The sequence below is a fragment of the Amphibalanus amphitrite genome, unplaced genomic scaffold (genome assembly GCF_019059575.1).
Source record: "Amphibalanus amphitrite isolate SeventyFive unplaced genomic scaffold, NRLGWU_Aamphi_draft 000027F_arrow, whole genome shotgun sequence".
NCBI classification, from domain to species: domain Eukaryota; kingdom Metazoa; phylum Arthropoda; class Thecostraca; order Balanomorpha; family Balanidae; genus Amphibalanus; species Amphibalanus amphitrite.
In genome coordinates, this window is record NW_024881523.1 from 1,169,014 (window position 1) to 1,182,210 (window position 13,197).

Here is a 13,197-nt window from a genome sequence, read left to right on the forward strand (position 1 = left end):
CAACATCCAAAGGACGCATCATCCAAAGTACGCAACATCCAAAGTACGTAACATCCAGAGTACGCAACATCCAAAACCGTTAGGTTAGGTTAGGCTAGGTTAGGTTTCCTTATCCCCAGTAGGCATAAATCAGTAGGTTAGGTTAGGTTAGGTTAGGTTAGGTTAGGTTAGGTTAGAGGTTAGGTTAGGTTAGGTTAGATTAGGTTGGGTTTCCTCATCCCCGGTAGGCAAAATCAGTAGGTTAGGTTAGGTTAGGTTAGGTTGGTTTTGGATGTTGCGTGCCTTGGATGTCGTGGTCTTGGACGTTGTGGTTTTGGAGGTTACGTACTTTGGATGTTGCGTCTTTGGATGTTGCGTTTTTTGGATGATACGTTTTTGGACGTTGCGTTTTTGGATGTTTTGGTTTTGGACTTTGTGAATGCCACCTATAAACCCGATTTTGGACGTATTTTGGACGTTGCGTACTCTGGACGCTGCGGTTTTGGATGTTGCGTACCTTGGATGCTGCGGTTTTGGACGCTTTGATACGGACCCGTCATGGTCACGTCTTACGCATGAACCAAGAGCTGTTATCGTCCGTACACTTCTTTATTAAATAATAATAAAAGATGAAAAACGAGATGATGATCAGCTGAGCTTCAATGTGTACAAACTTCCGTAGGCGCGAACAAAAAGAGATCTATACACGTTTACATACAATGGTCAGTAAAACAACACTATCAGCAGATGCCAACGCAGTCAAGTTAATGACAAATCAATGTTTGATGGACGCCGTTTAGCTCTAAAATGACGGCGTCAGCATCCATTACCATAGGCGGCGGAACGGGGAGGGCACCGTGCCCCCTTTGATTTTGGCATTTTAACATTAGCCCTATGGGCGTTGCACGGAAAGAATGGGATCAAAAGTCGGCAGTGCCCCCCCCCCCCCCCCCCCTTAATTGAAGGTGTTCCGCCGCTACTGTCCATCACAATCTCATGAAACTACGCATGGCATGATCAATTATCATAAAAAATACATGAGCCAAGCCAATGAGACATTCGCAGCTGGCTAAGCCGTAACACCGCATGCCAAACTAACACGGTGGAAGCGAGGCCATGGAGGAACTGCCTCCATACGGACAACAGATGACGATCGAACAAGACACGCTGATGGGCACCCTTTCTCTTGATGTGCTAATGCCCAATTAGCCCAAGACTCCAAAATACATTGTTTTGAGCGAAGAAAAATGGCTAGCCCCATTGGGCCAAGTCTTGTTCTTACGCGCTGTTTCACATTTCCAGCAGCCCAGCCACAACAAGAGTCGCATCGCACGTAGTCCAAGGCACAAGTCAAGGCACTTCCCGCCCCAATAGTCTCCCAGAGACAAGAAGCATTTCTCCGGCGCATAACAATGTTTATGGCGACGCAATCAATTGCATACCGTGGCGGATACAAGCGACAGACGGCGGTAAAGTCGAAGTTGGGCTTCATAATATGGATGCAATGATTGGTTATTAATTATTATTATAATTCACGTAAGCACCAAATTGGAACCGTTATAAAAGGAGATGTTTTCTTTAGTCTAGGTAAAAATCAAAATTAGCTGTATGGAGATATTTTACGTTGCAGTGATGCAATCTTTCCTCTCGAGCACGCTCCCCGGAAAAATGTCAATTTTGCTTCTTTCAACAGGCTGGTTTATCTGTATCAGACTCCGCTTACCTACTATATCATCGCCTTCTATACCGGAGAGAGCCACTACATATTCCCACATAAATAAATAACACAGTACCGCGTAAATCAAGTCACCAAGTCAAGCCTTTCGATGTCAAAAGTGTCTTCAACACACAAACTATATCCGTAATGGCAGACCTCATGTTGAACACCCTCTCGCGATGGCCCCGCCTCCCCGGTCGCTGTTACCGTTGGCACGGCTCGGTGACGGGCGGCGGGGGTGACAAGACGAGGACAGCGTTCGCTGCGCAGTGACGCCGGTGGGCTCGCAGCAGCGGCTCCGTGCGGAAACGGGCCGAGCAGGTGGCGCACGGGAACGGCCGCTCGCCCGTGTGAATTCGCTTGTGGTTCCTCAGCGATCTGCGGGTGGCTAACTTCTTGTCGCAAACGTCGCACGAGTAACCAATCTGTGAGATGAGAAAAAAAGGAGATTTAACCATTAAACAGTTTAGTCGATGATCGAGACACATCCACACTATATTGACATTCAGTTGAGAGTCACCGCCAACCATTCTTTTAAAGAGTCGACAGCCGAGACACCAGCCCTTACATCACCATTCACCAGTCGATGGGCTAGAAGCACGCCAGCTGCCAGAGCTGTTATCAGTCAAGGTGACGACAAGTCTCGTCGTCCAGATACTCGAGCTCACCTTGTTTCCAGTGTGTGTGGCCATGTGCAGTTTGAGCTTGTGTGCGGTGAGGAAGCCAAGTCCGCAGACCTGGCATAGGTGCGGCCGCCGACCCGTGTGTTCGATCTGGTGTACCTGCGGCCGACGTCGAGTCAGGAACATATTGAGATGCGTCTGAGAGCACATGATGCGTCGAAGGGCAGATTGAGATGCGCCAAAGAGCAAACTAAGAAATGACTTTAAGCGTTTGTCGAGACTGCTCACATAATATGAGTTTAGATAAAAACACAACAGATTCCGCGCGAGGTGAGCCCACCTTGAGATGGTAGTCGGAGCGGAACTGGCGGTCGCAGGTCTGGCAGGAGTAGGGCGTCTCGCCCGTGTGGACCCGACGGTGACACTTGAGATTCCCGAGCTGGGTGAAACTCTTTCCGCAGTAGTCGCAGATGTGCCGCTTCTGGCCCGAATGAACCTGGCGACGAGAAGGCAAGTTAGTGACGTGAAGTTAATAAAGCTGAGGGAAAATCAATTCACCAGTTCGGTGAGATAAATATCGTGACGGAGACGGCTGAAGATCGACTTTTGAGCGAGGGTGAAAGATATCACCAAATAATTAGATGAACGGGGTACCGGACAATCAAACATAACCAACGAACTTCGACCTCAACCACCCACCTGTTTGTGAATCTGCAGCGATGAGTGTTGGGTGAAGCGCTTCTGACAGTGGTCGCACTGGTACGGCCGTTCGCCAGTGTGCGTCCGCCGGTGCACCGTCAGACTGTCGTTGGACTTGAAGCCGGCGCCACACATCTGGAGGCAGATAACGGCACAATTGTCATATGTGATTAGGATAATTCTACACACAGTTATCGTGCAAAATATCGAAATACCAATTATTGTGCAAGTCCGAATTCAAAGCGATCAGAACTAGCAAGAACTGGCAAACTAACGATGGTTTAACCTTGAAGTAAAATTCAATCCCACGTGACGTACCGCGGCTCACCGAGAACATCTCTCACCTCGCAGGTGAACGGCCGCTCGCCGGTGTGCCTCCTCTCGTGGATGGCCAGATTACTGGGCCGGTAGCAGTGGTAGTCGCAGAACCCACACTTGAGCAGCTTGATGAGGCCAAGGTGGCGGCGAACGTGCTTCCGCACCTCCTTGCGGTCCTGTGGATCGTAGAAGTCTCCTCAGTCATTCGGTATCGGCAGGGGCTCGCCTCTCGGTCACTCAGCGACTACCAGCGCCGTTTCAACCTCATTCCCGCTCCCTAGGAGCCTCCAGCGTCAGCAGAAGCCTAACATGTATCATGCACCTTTGCAGAGTAAACAATTATTAGAAACTTTGGTGTTGGACTTAAATAAAGTCAGAAAGCTAGCTTGCAACATAATGTTCCAGTCGATTTGGAGGACGTGACAAAGCTACGCTGTTTTCCGTTCAGGGGTGCGCCGACCCAAAACGTCCAGTGGACAGGGGAGCGTTAAGCAGTCAGCGCCTACCTTGATGTTGGAGAAGCAGACGATGCACTGGAAGCGCTCTGCGCCGTCCGGGTCGCTGACCTTTCGGTAGTGTTTGTCCACCTCTGTCCAGTCCGTGCGCCCCTTAGAATGGCCGCCGCTCGGCTGTGTAACATAGTGAGGACGTGCTTACTGTTGCCAATAGACAGTTCGGCGTAAAAACCGACCGACCGACAGTGATCAGTGACAAAAACGTAACAATTAACATTCGGAAAAACAGCAAAAGACACGGAAAACGCATCAAGCAACGCTTAAAAAGATGGCATAAATGACAAGATCGCTCAGCTACTAGTATATCACCCACTCGTTGTCATCAGCTAGTTTAAATTTAGCGGCACATCGGCTGACCTTTTGTCCAGTGTCGGTCTTTTCCGGCTCGTGTCCATCGGCGTTGGAGGTTGCCGGGTCGTCCTGGTCACCGATCGCCCCGCTTTGGTCGCGGTCCGTCTCAGAAACACGGCGCTCGCTTGTGGTCTCCTCTGCTGACTCCACTGTTGGAACAGTGACCCACAATTTATCGTCAACGAAACTCAAAAGAGAGGATAAAGGAAGCTGGCTTGCACGAATATTGATCGATGTATCGATAGCGCCAGTTCAAAATAACCAGCATTAGCATGCGCAACCTAGCCCACGTACACACAAATAAACACAACAAAAATCAGCATAAGCATTCAAACTTTTTATGAAGTCTTTACCTGCCTGTATCTAGGTGTTATTTCTTTTTCTATTACATGAAAGAATTATTGAACGTTTGTCTCCAATAGCTGAACTTTCGAAAGTTACCCACCTTTCTCCATCTGTTCCTCCTTGGGCTCGTCGGCGGTGAGCTGCTTCACGGACTCCACCTTCACGGTCTCTGTGGGACAGGGGTCGGCCGGCGGCGGCGGCCGGCGCCGCGGGCTGACCTCCGACCGTGGCACGCTCCGGGGCGCCGGAGCCAGGTCAGGCCCCACATCGGGCACGCGCGGGTCATCGGACACAGAGATCTGACCACGCGCGATAAACGTCTGCCAGAACTTCTGCTTCAGCTCGGAACGAGCTCGCACCAGCGCCGACTCGTACTCATCGATCAGATTCAGCTGAGCAGCACAGCTGCTGCACACATACTCAGAGTGACGCGCCAGCTCGGAGGCTCGCAGGCCACTCTGGACACATTCCAGCATCTTGTCAGCCAGCACTGTGTTGGTAGTGTTTGTGTATGATACCTGGATGTTCCAGTAAACATGCTCCAATCCTTGTGCATTGCAAATAAGGCAGTAGATTGGTAACAAGGGCTCATGAGCTGCCTGTGCACGCAGCGGGCCCACCAAGGGTTCTGTCAGGCTTAACACTGGCACAGCAGCTGGTTGCAGTGTCACTGATGATGTCAAGTCTGATGACATGGTTGAGGGGCTTTCTGTAAGTAGAGAAAAGGTTATGTTACATTTATGTATATGACAGAAAAAAACTTTAAAAATGGAATTATTGTACTGGGACATAGTTTATGGCAGAAAAATAAGGACAACGGCTCAGCAAGCTGAGCGGCAAGGCTGCCATGGTATTTCAAGTTTGACAGGATTTTTTTCCTTTTGTGAAAATTTCAGGAAAATAGAAAGCTTCTCAACTTTAGCCATCTAGCACAGATCAGGACTAGGCAGTCTCTATTCAGAATTCTGATTGTCTAGATTAGGCACACCCAATCAAGTGTCTGGCAACTGAAAGATTGAAAAAATAAGGTACCTAGGTAAGAGACTGGCAGATAAGGATCTAGAAAAACATTACAATTGCAAGTCAAAATTTTGGCAGTCGTAAAGCAGGAGTCACACTTGCTTTTTTAATCATGGAGAGGCTATTCCCAGATATGCTTTCTAATCAAACCAAGCCAAACCAAAGGCCTGTACACATTCAGCTGCTGTGCTGTTGTCAGCCGAAAATCACTCACACTATTGGCTGAAAAATTGATGATGTTTTGTTGCACTTGCAACATGACGTCACCTCTCTGCTGCTGGCAGCATGGGCTGACGGGCTGTGCTGCTACGAGAAAGCAAGTGCAGAGATGCCGAGCCGTCAGCAAAAGCCATAAATGACGCATTTAGACACTGGTAGTGGCGCATGAAAGCAAATCACGTGCCAGATTTTTATTGAGCACTGCAGATAAATGAAATTTGGACACCATGTTGGCGCTATTCACATACATTTGGTTTCATAATTAATTGTCGATACAAGACAAATACTTATTACTTTCGCACATTGTCTGTAAATATTTTGATAATATATCTAACTGCTTAAGTATTGTATTAATAAAGAACATGAAGATGAGACGAAATATTTGTTTACAACGCCATATTTGTAAACAGCCAGCCAGTGCTGACATTTCTCATCAGCCAAATGTATACAGTTCCGTCAGCCAGAAGCGGTGGGCGGAGCCTATTTCAGCTGACAACAGCACAACAGCTGAATGTGTACAGGCCTCAAATCTAACCAAACACGACCTGACCTGACCTTACCTACAACCTACGGTAACGGTGGGGCAGGCGGCACCAACAGCTTTCTGTTGTAAACAGCCAAGGTTGATGCATTATTAGGGCCCAAATGCATAAAACATTTACTTGAGATTACCCACAATGCCAATCGGACACGTTGATGACATCACTGGTGGCAGTTCGATCTATGCATACTATCGATGCAGGGTTTTCTATCGATATGAGAACTTTGATTTGCAGAACTGGAAGACCACACGTCACGTGATAATGCATTTTGAGCTCTAGGATGAGAGACTGAGATCGCTGGTTCGAACCCCACCGGTGCGGCGCCCGGCGGCAAGAATTAACCGGGCATTTAACATATTTTGAAATTCTTTTATAGATTAAAGGTTTATTTTCAGTGACGGAGTAACATAGCTTTATCAGATATACCCTGGTGTGAAGTGTTAAGTGGGCGAACTGTTCATATTACCGGGGACCTGCGTCACTCTGAGCACCTGCTCAGCGTATCGTTTGCTTGCAATTTGTTTTTCATAAAATATTAATGCTTCAGTGGAAAATGATATATAACATCATATCGCACTTCACTGGAATCTCTTTGTCTTTGTGGGAAACTCAACTGAAACTTGAACTTGAACTTGATGAAGATAATCAATGACAGACAGGCAACGAACAGGACAACCAGCAAATAAAAGGACGAGATATATCGGTTAGTAATCATATATCAGTACCAGTATTAAGTAACTGTTATCTTATGGACTAGTCTTTTCAGCACAAAAGTAACTTTTTTAACAAAAGAAAAGCCCCCGGCGGCACACACGCGTTCGACGACTTTTGTGCGCAGTATTTACCCGACAAAGCGCCAGTTTGCAGGCCAAATAATTTTTTTTTTTTTTATAAATTTAGCTCGAATGTTTGAATGGATGGAATGGACGGAAATTGGTGCGTTCGTCAATCACACAGGAGTTAGATATTTGAGAAGCCACATTTGAAGAAAAAAAAAATGATATAAAAATATTTATTACCTTTATGAAGTGTTCTAAGTGATTTACATGCCTAAACCGGTGCCTGCAATCTGCAGCAAATAATATTTGTCACATATGCCCTGGCTGCTACAGTTGCAGTCCGATGAGGATATTGACCTACAGGGTGTCCCATAAATCCCGCGCCCCGTAGGGGGGCCGAAACGGCCCCCCTGTCCTTTTCGGTCGATATCTCGTAAACGGCTGGAGATATCGCCATTAACCTTTCAGGACCCCTCCGGGCATCAATTTTACACATTATGACCAAAAATTTTCCCAGAGGCTATGATAGGTTGGCCACAAATGACGTCAGAATGACGTCATGTTCTGTCATTTTCGACCGAAAAAAGACCTTCGCGAGAAGACCTGTCAGGCCTACAGCTTTGAAGATATAGAAAAATGATCAAGACATAAAAGGTGTAAAATTGACAGGGCGACAAAACTGCTATCTCGGATTTTTGAAATTTACGAGTTTTGACCCCCCAAAATCAAAAAATCCTTTTTTATATATTAGCCAAAAAATCCAAAAAGTTTTTTGAGTTTCGAAAAACCGGAATATATGTGATAGTACCTACCGTATTCTATCTACATACCAAATTTCAGATCGATACCTTGTTTTTTGGCCAAGTTATAGCGAAAAAACTGTTCAAAAATGATGACGTCAAATTTTCAAACTCAATTTTTGGCAATTCTAGACCTCGTAGAGCAAAACAAAGACCACCATTACACTCCCCGTGACGAGCCGCATCGAATCGATACCCATTTTATGCAAAAATATCAACTTTGAAATTTGACCTAATTTGACCTGACCTTGACCTGACCTTCACCAAAACGTGACCTAAGCTGGCCCCAAAGGCTGCCTAACCCACATAATCACATTTGTCATGTAAAGTGGTCCATAAAACATGTATCACACGACACTTTCATATTGTGACCCCCGTGACCTGACCTCGCTGTGACCTGACCTCAGACCTGGTATCAGTGACCTCAGATACCAAAGTATGTGTTTGACGAACAATGTACCATCGATGGTTTTCAATAAATTACCAATTTACTCGATTTCACAACACATTTCTTGAAATGCTTGTGAACGGTGAAAATCTGACCTTTGACCTGACCTGTGGGCTGTGACGTCGAAATTTGGTCACAAGGTAGTTCCCGGGTGGGGCTATCAAACGCCGTTTGAATTTTGAAAATCGGCCGGTAAATTTCCGAGATCTTAGGGGGGCCGAAACGCCCCCCCCCCCCCTACGGGTGGTAGGGTCCGCCGTAGCCCTACGGGGCGCGGGATAAGTTCGTTCTCACATTATATTTGCATGTAAAACAGAGTACATTGCGTTTTGATATGTTTATGACCCCTCTATGTGCTCCCCATTTCATAGTCAAACACATGGATACATGCTGCGGTATGCCAACCGGCATGTGTGTCAGCATAGCAAGCTTGAAGTTAGCCCAGACTGACTTGACATGCGCCGTGAGCTCCTCGAGGCTGGAACAGCGCTTCGCTTCGACGAGCCTCGATTGCAATATTTCCAACAAATTTTTTTTTTATGAAATTTGGATCCGATGAGTTGCCTGGGGGCTGGGATGTGATCTTGCCACACACGCCTATCACAGTCTCCTGACACTGCTTTTAACCCGCGCCCTGATGGGGTCTGCCGAGCAACGCGGTCTGATGGGGGGGGGGGCATTTTGCCCCCCCCCCTAAGATCTCGAGAACCACGCAACATAGCGACAAGCAGTAAACGGCGTTGGATAGCCCCAACGGGGAACTACCTTGTGACCCAATTTCATTGACCTCGGTCAAACCGGTGACGTCACAGGTCAGGTCAAAGGTCGAATTTTCACCGTTTACAGGCATTTCAAGAAATGCGTTGTAAAATCGAGTAAAATGCATTTCATTGAAAATCATCGATGGGGAAATGTTCTTCAAACACATATTTTGCTATTTGAGGTCACTGATACCAGGTCAGGTCACAGAGGTCAGGTCACTGGGGGGTCACAATATGAACGTGCCGTGTGATACATGTTTTATGGTCCATTTTACATGACAAATGCGATTATGCGGGTCAGGCAGACTTTTGGGCCAGCTTAGGTCACATTTTGGTCAAGGTCAGGTCAAGGTCAGGTCAAATTAGGTAAAATTTCAAAGTTGATATTTTTGCATAAAATGGGTATCAATTCGATGCAGCTCGTCACGGGGAGTTCAATGGTGGTCTCCGTTTTGCGCTACGAGGTCTAAAATTGCTAAAAATTGAGTTTAAAAATTTGACGTCATCAATTTTTAACAGTATTTTCGCTATAACTTGGCCAAAAAAGAGGTATCGATCTAAAATTTGGTATGTATATCGAAGATCGCAGGGACTATCACATACATTCCGTTTTTTTCGAAATTCGAATTTTTTGGGATTTTTTTTTAGCTTTTCTAAAAAAATCATTTTTTTTTATTTTGGGGTCAAAATCCAAAAACTTCGAAAATCTGAGATAGCAGTTTTGTAGCGCCGTCTTTTCTCTACACAACCAAATAAAGAACTTTTGCCTGTTAACTGTAGAATTGGTGAGCGTTTCAAGATGTCATGTTTTTTGCTCATTTTTACTCGAACATCTCAGTTTGACCTCAATAACTCCTGACCTGAGGTGACCTGTGAGGCTGTGACTTGAAATTTTGTGTGAATGTGTCAAATTGATGCCTGGTAAGGTACTGAAAATTTGGCGGCGCTGCGCCCCGCTGTTTTCTCGCTATTTAAGAAAAACCACAGGGGGGGGGGCAAAATGCCCCCCCCATCAGGGCGCGGGTTAAGCTTTGCTTGATCTCTGCACTGATGCACTGTCTTGCTTGAAGATGGGACTACGACCTCCCGGATGCCATTTTCTCCTCCAAAAATGTGTTCATGCTTGCGGTTCGAGTTAAGCTAGAAGGCTGAAACTCCTCCTAGATCTTCTTGGTGAAGCATTCTGCGTCCCAACACTGTTTCTGGAGACGTTTGGACTGCAAACCTGCTCCAGCGTCTGGACGCATATTACTCCACATTACCGTGACCCTGGCCTTTTGCATAGGAATAAAGCGGGATGACACGAAGGCCTTTTCCGTCGCCCATATGGGACCGTTTTGGGGTTTGGACGGGTGTTTTATCTCGAACAAGGACTAGGTAGTCCAGACGACCACATTGATGTCATCGGCCCTCCAGTTTTTTAGCCTCAGGCATAACGAAACAAATGTTTGGCCATTTTAAGACATTTTCGACTGCTTTGCGTCCTCCCAAGTGAGCCCAAGTGACCGTGAGTTATGTACCCCGAAATAATACTCTTAGACAGCTGGTAATCCATCCTGAAAAGCCTGCTTACCAACTTTCTAACGCTAATACCTTTTTGACGGCCACTTTGGCGCCACACAGTTTTGGCCACATGGCTCACTCCTGAGAGCTGACAAATAAGAGCATAAACTTGCAGCGATTGACTCCCGACAAATCATCGGCGTCACTTGCTGACTGTGCGTCCAGTTAGCGACAGACATTGGCTGCAGACTGGATGGCCTCAATCACCCTCAACCGTCGCGAATGGCCCACATGCGGACTAAATACCGAGACGTACCCGTATCGGAGACCTCTATGTTGCGGCGTAAGCCGTCTCCACAGGAAGTGAGCTCTCTAGCAAAAAATATTTTGTCTAGACGAATTAGTTACCGTGGAGCATATTTACAGTTGCCATGGCAACCCCAAAAGCTCAATTACAAAATAAATTAAGCGTGGCTTTAAATAAGAGAGCCTATAAAAGAAAAATATAGGTGAGAAGGAACTTATGGAACACCCTGTATATAGCAGAGACTAGGACGTACAGTCCTCAGCAGACTGCGTGGTAGGTATTCTTTTTCCGATAAAACCGATAATAACTCAAAGGCTATGTTATCAGTCGGTCGGAGCTCACTGAAAATAGATGCGCCATGCTCCCCTCCTTCAATTAGGTCTATCACTAATCGAAGTATACGCTTTGTGTGGCAACACAATGCAAAAGTTTGTTTTGGAGGCAAATATACACTTTTGGGTTTTGTTGCCAAACTCGGTGGAAAAGGAATACACCCATAATGCCAATATAGGGTGATGAGTCTCGCGCATCTTGCTGTTACGATTTCCGAGTGACCGATATCATAGTATTCGCGTTATTCTAGGTTTTGTCGAAAAAAGAATACCTACCACGCAGTTTGCAGAGGGCTGTACATATGTCAGTGTCACGCCGTAAACGAGCGGTGTCGCCACTCCCCACTGAGTAGTAAAGTAATCTTGGGTGTCCCATCACCACCACACACCTGTCCAAACTCCAAACGGTCCAAAAACCCTTGTCCAAATCAAACACTGACCACCTGCACAGCCTTTATTTCAGTACCAGTCGCCATGCGTCACTATTGACCCCGAGGTCAAACGGTCAGGTTACCGATAGCCGGCCCAATTACCTACGCAACAGACGGTCAGCTATAGGATGGAGGGACAAACCAGCTCAGGATACGACTCCGTATGATAGCCCCAAGGTCCGTACTTAGGTGAGCGGAATGACATTTTTGGGGGCACATCTCAATAATACGCACACTCAACAATAGGTAAACGTAAAATCAACGAAACAATATTATCGAACAAACAAGGTGAATAAATAAGAAATGTGAAAAACAGCATCATCACGCGTGAGGACCGAACCACGTCTTCAATATCACTCGGATATTTTAACCCAATTTATTATACCTCCACATAATCACAGTACAGATGACAGTGTACAATATATCTAGCATGCATTAGAAACGTCAGCACACTAAAAGTGAACGAAAATAACAGTTCTGAAGGTATGTACGGTAAGAACTTGGTAAGACTTTTTTATCGTAGTCGTTTGTGGAGCACTATGCCATCTACTGTGGCCGACGCATGAGCCCACCAGTTCCTCCTTAGCTAGGTAGGTATTTAGTTTCACTGGACACCGTTGTTGAAATGTTTTAAAACCAGTAAAACGCCTTTTGGGCGAAGAACGAGCGAGCGAGATAGTGAGCCCTGCACGTGCGGAAGGGCGAGAGGGTGCTTCCAACAGGTTTGTGCAAAGCACCCTTCTAACCGGTCGCTAGCGGTGTGCCAAATTTGAACGCAATCGGCCCAGCCGTTCCTGAGATCTGGAAGCGGCATTCTGCACGTGCGCACGTGCAAACGGGGTCCAAAATGACTTTTGCACGGCACCCTACTAACTGGTTCCCAACCGTGTACCAAATTTGAGCGCAATCGGCCCAGCCGTTCTCGAGATCTGGAAACGCCCCCTGCACGTGCGCACGTGCAGTAGCACCCTAATCGCAACACATGGGAAAGCATTGCCTGGTGGGTGCCTACCTGTATGCCAAGTTTCAGCGAAATCGCCCCAGTAATTACCGAGTTACTGAAATGGGAACAAATTTGGCACCTCTTATTGTTGTATTTTGCACGTGCACTGGGGGTGACCCACATACATCGAGAGTATCCTATTTTGGGTAGAAGGGATGCTGCTACCCTACAAAATATACCGCAAGTCAATCGCCCAAGCGGCTGCTGAGATATGAGTCTCTCAAAATCACTACTTTTGCAAAACAGCTTGAACACCCTTGACTTTTCACGTGGCACGTGCCTGAGATGTATCAAAAGTAGTCAATTACGGGGTAGAAGGGATGGGGCTACCCAACAAAAAAGACCGCAGGCCAATCGGTCCAGCGGTTGCTGAGATATAAGCCTCTCAAAAGCGTTACAGGCCGGGCCGGGCCGGGCCGGGCCGGGCCGGGCCGCTCATACTGAGATTTTTCCGTTATATTGAAAAGACTCACTTCGCTCGCTGCGCTCGCTCGCTCGTAACAAG

At 46.8% G+C, this 13,197-nt stretch overlaps 1 protein-coding gene across 3 annotated transcripts; it reads right to left on the bottom strand.

The window, feature by feature from the left end:
• Positions 1–567: 567 nt before the first annotated feature.
• LOC122364449 (zinc finger protein 239-like) lies at positions 568–7,165 on the bottom strand. Of its 3 annotated transcripts, none has more exons than XM_043334835.1 (9): positions 7,143–7,165; positions 4,648–5,256; positions 4,209–4,351; positions 3,843–3,965; positions 3,363–3,512; positions 3,019–3,153; positions 2,660–2,815; positions 2,365–2,478; positions 568–2,121 (listed from the first exon to the last, which is right to left on the bottom strand). In XM_043334835.1, the coding sequence occupies exons 2-9, from the start codon at positions 5,240–5,242 to the stop codon at positions 1,900–1,902; spliced, it is 1,638 nt and encodes a 545-aa protein (XP_043190770.1). In that variant the 5' UTR covers positions 5,243–5,256; positions 7,143–7,165; the 3' UTR covers positions 568–1,899. The 3 variants fall into 3 exon arrangements, with proteins under 3 accessions (XP_043190770.1, XP_043190761.1, XP_043190753.1); XM_043334826.1 differs by having other exon boundaries at positions 7,127–7,152; XM_043334818.1 differs by having other exon boundaries at positions 7,054–7,145.
• Between the last annotated feature and the right edge of the window lie 6,032 nt (positions 7,166–13,197).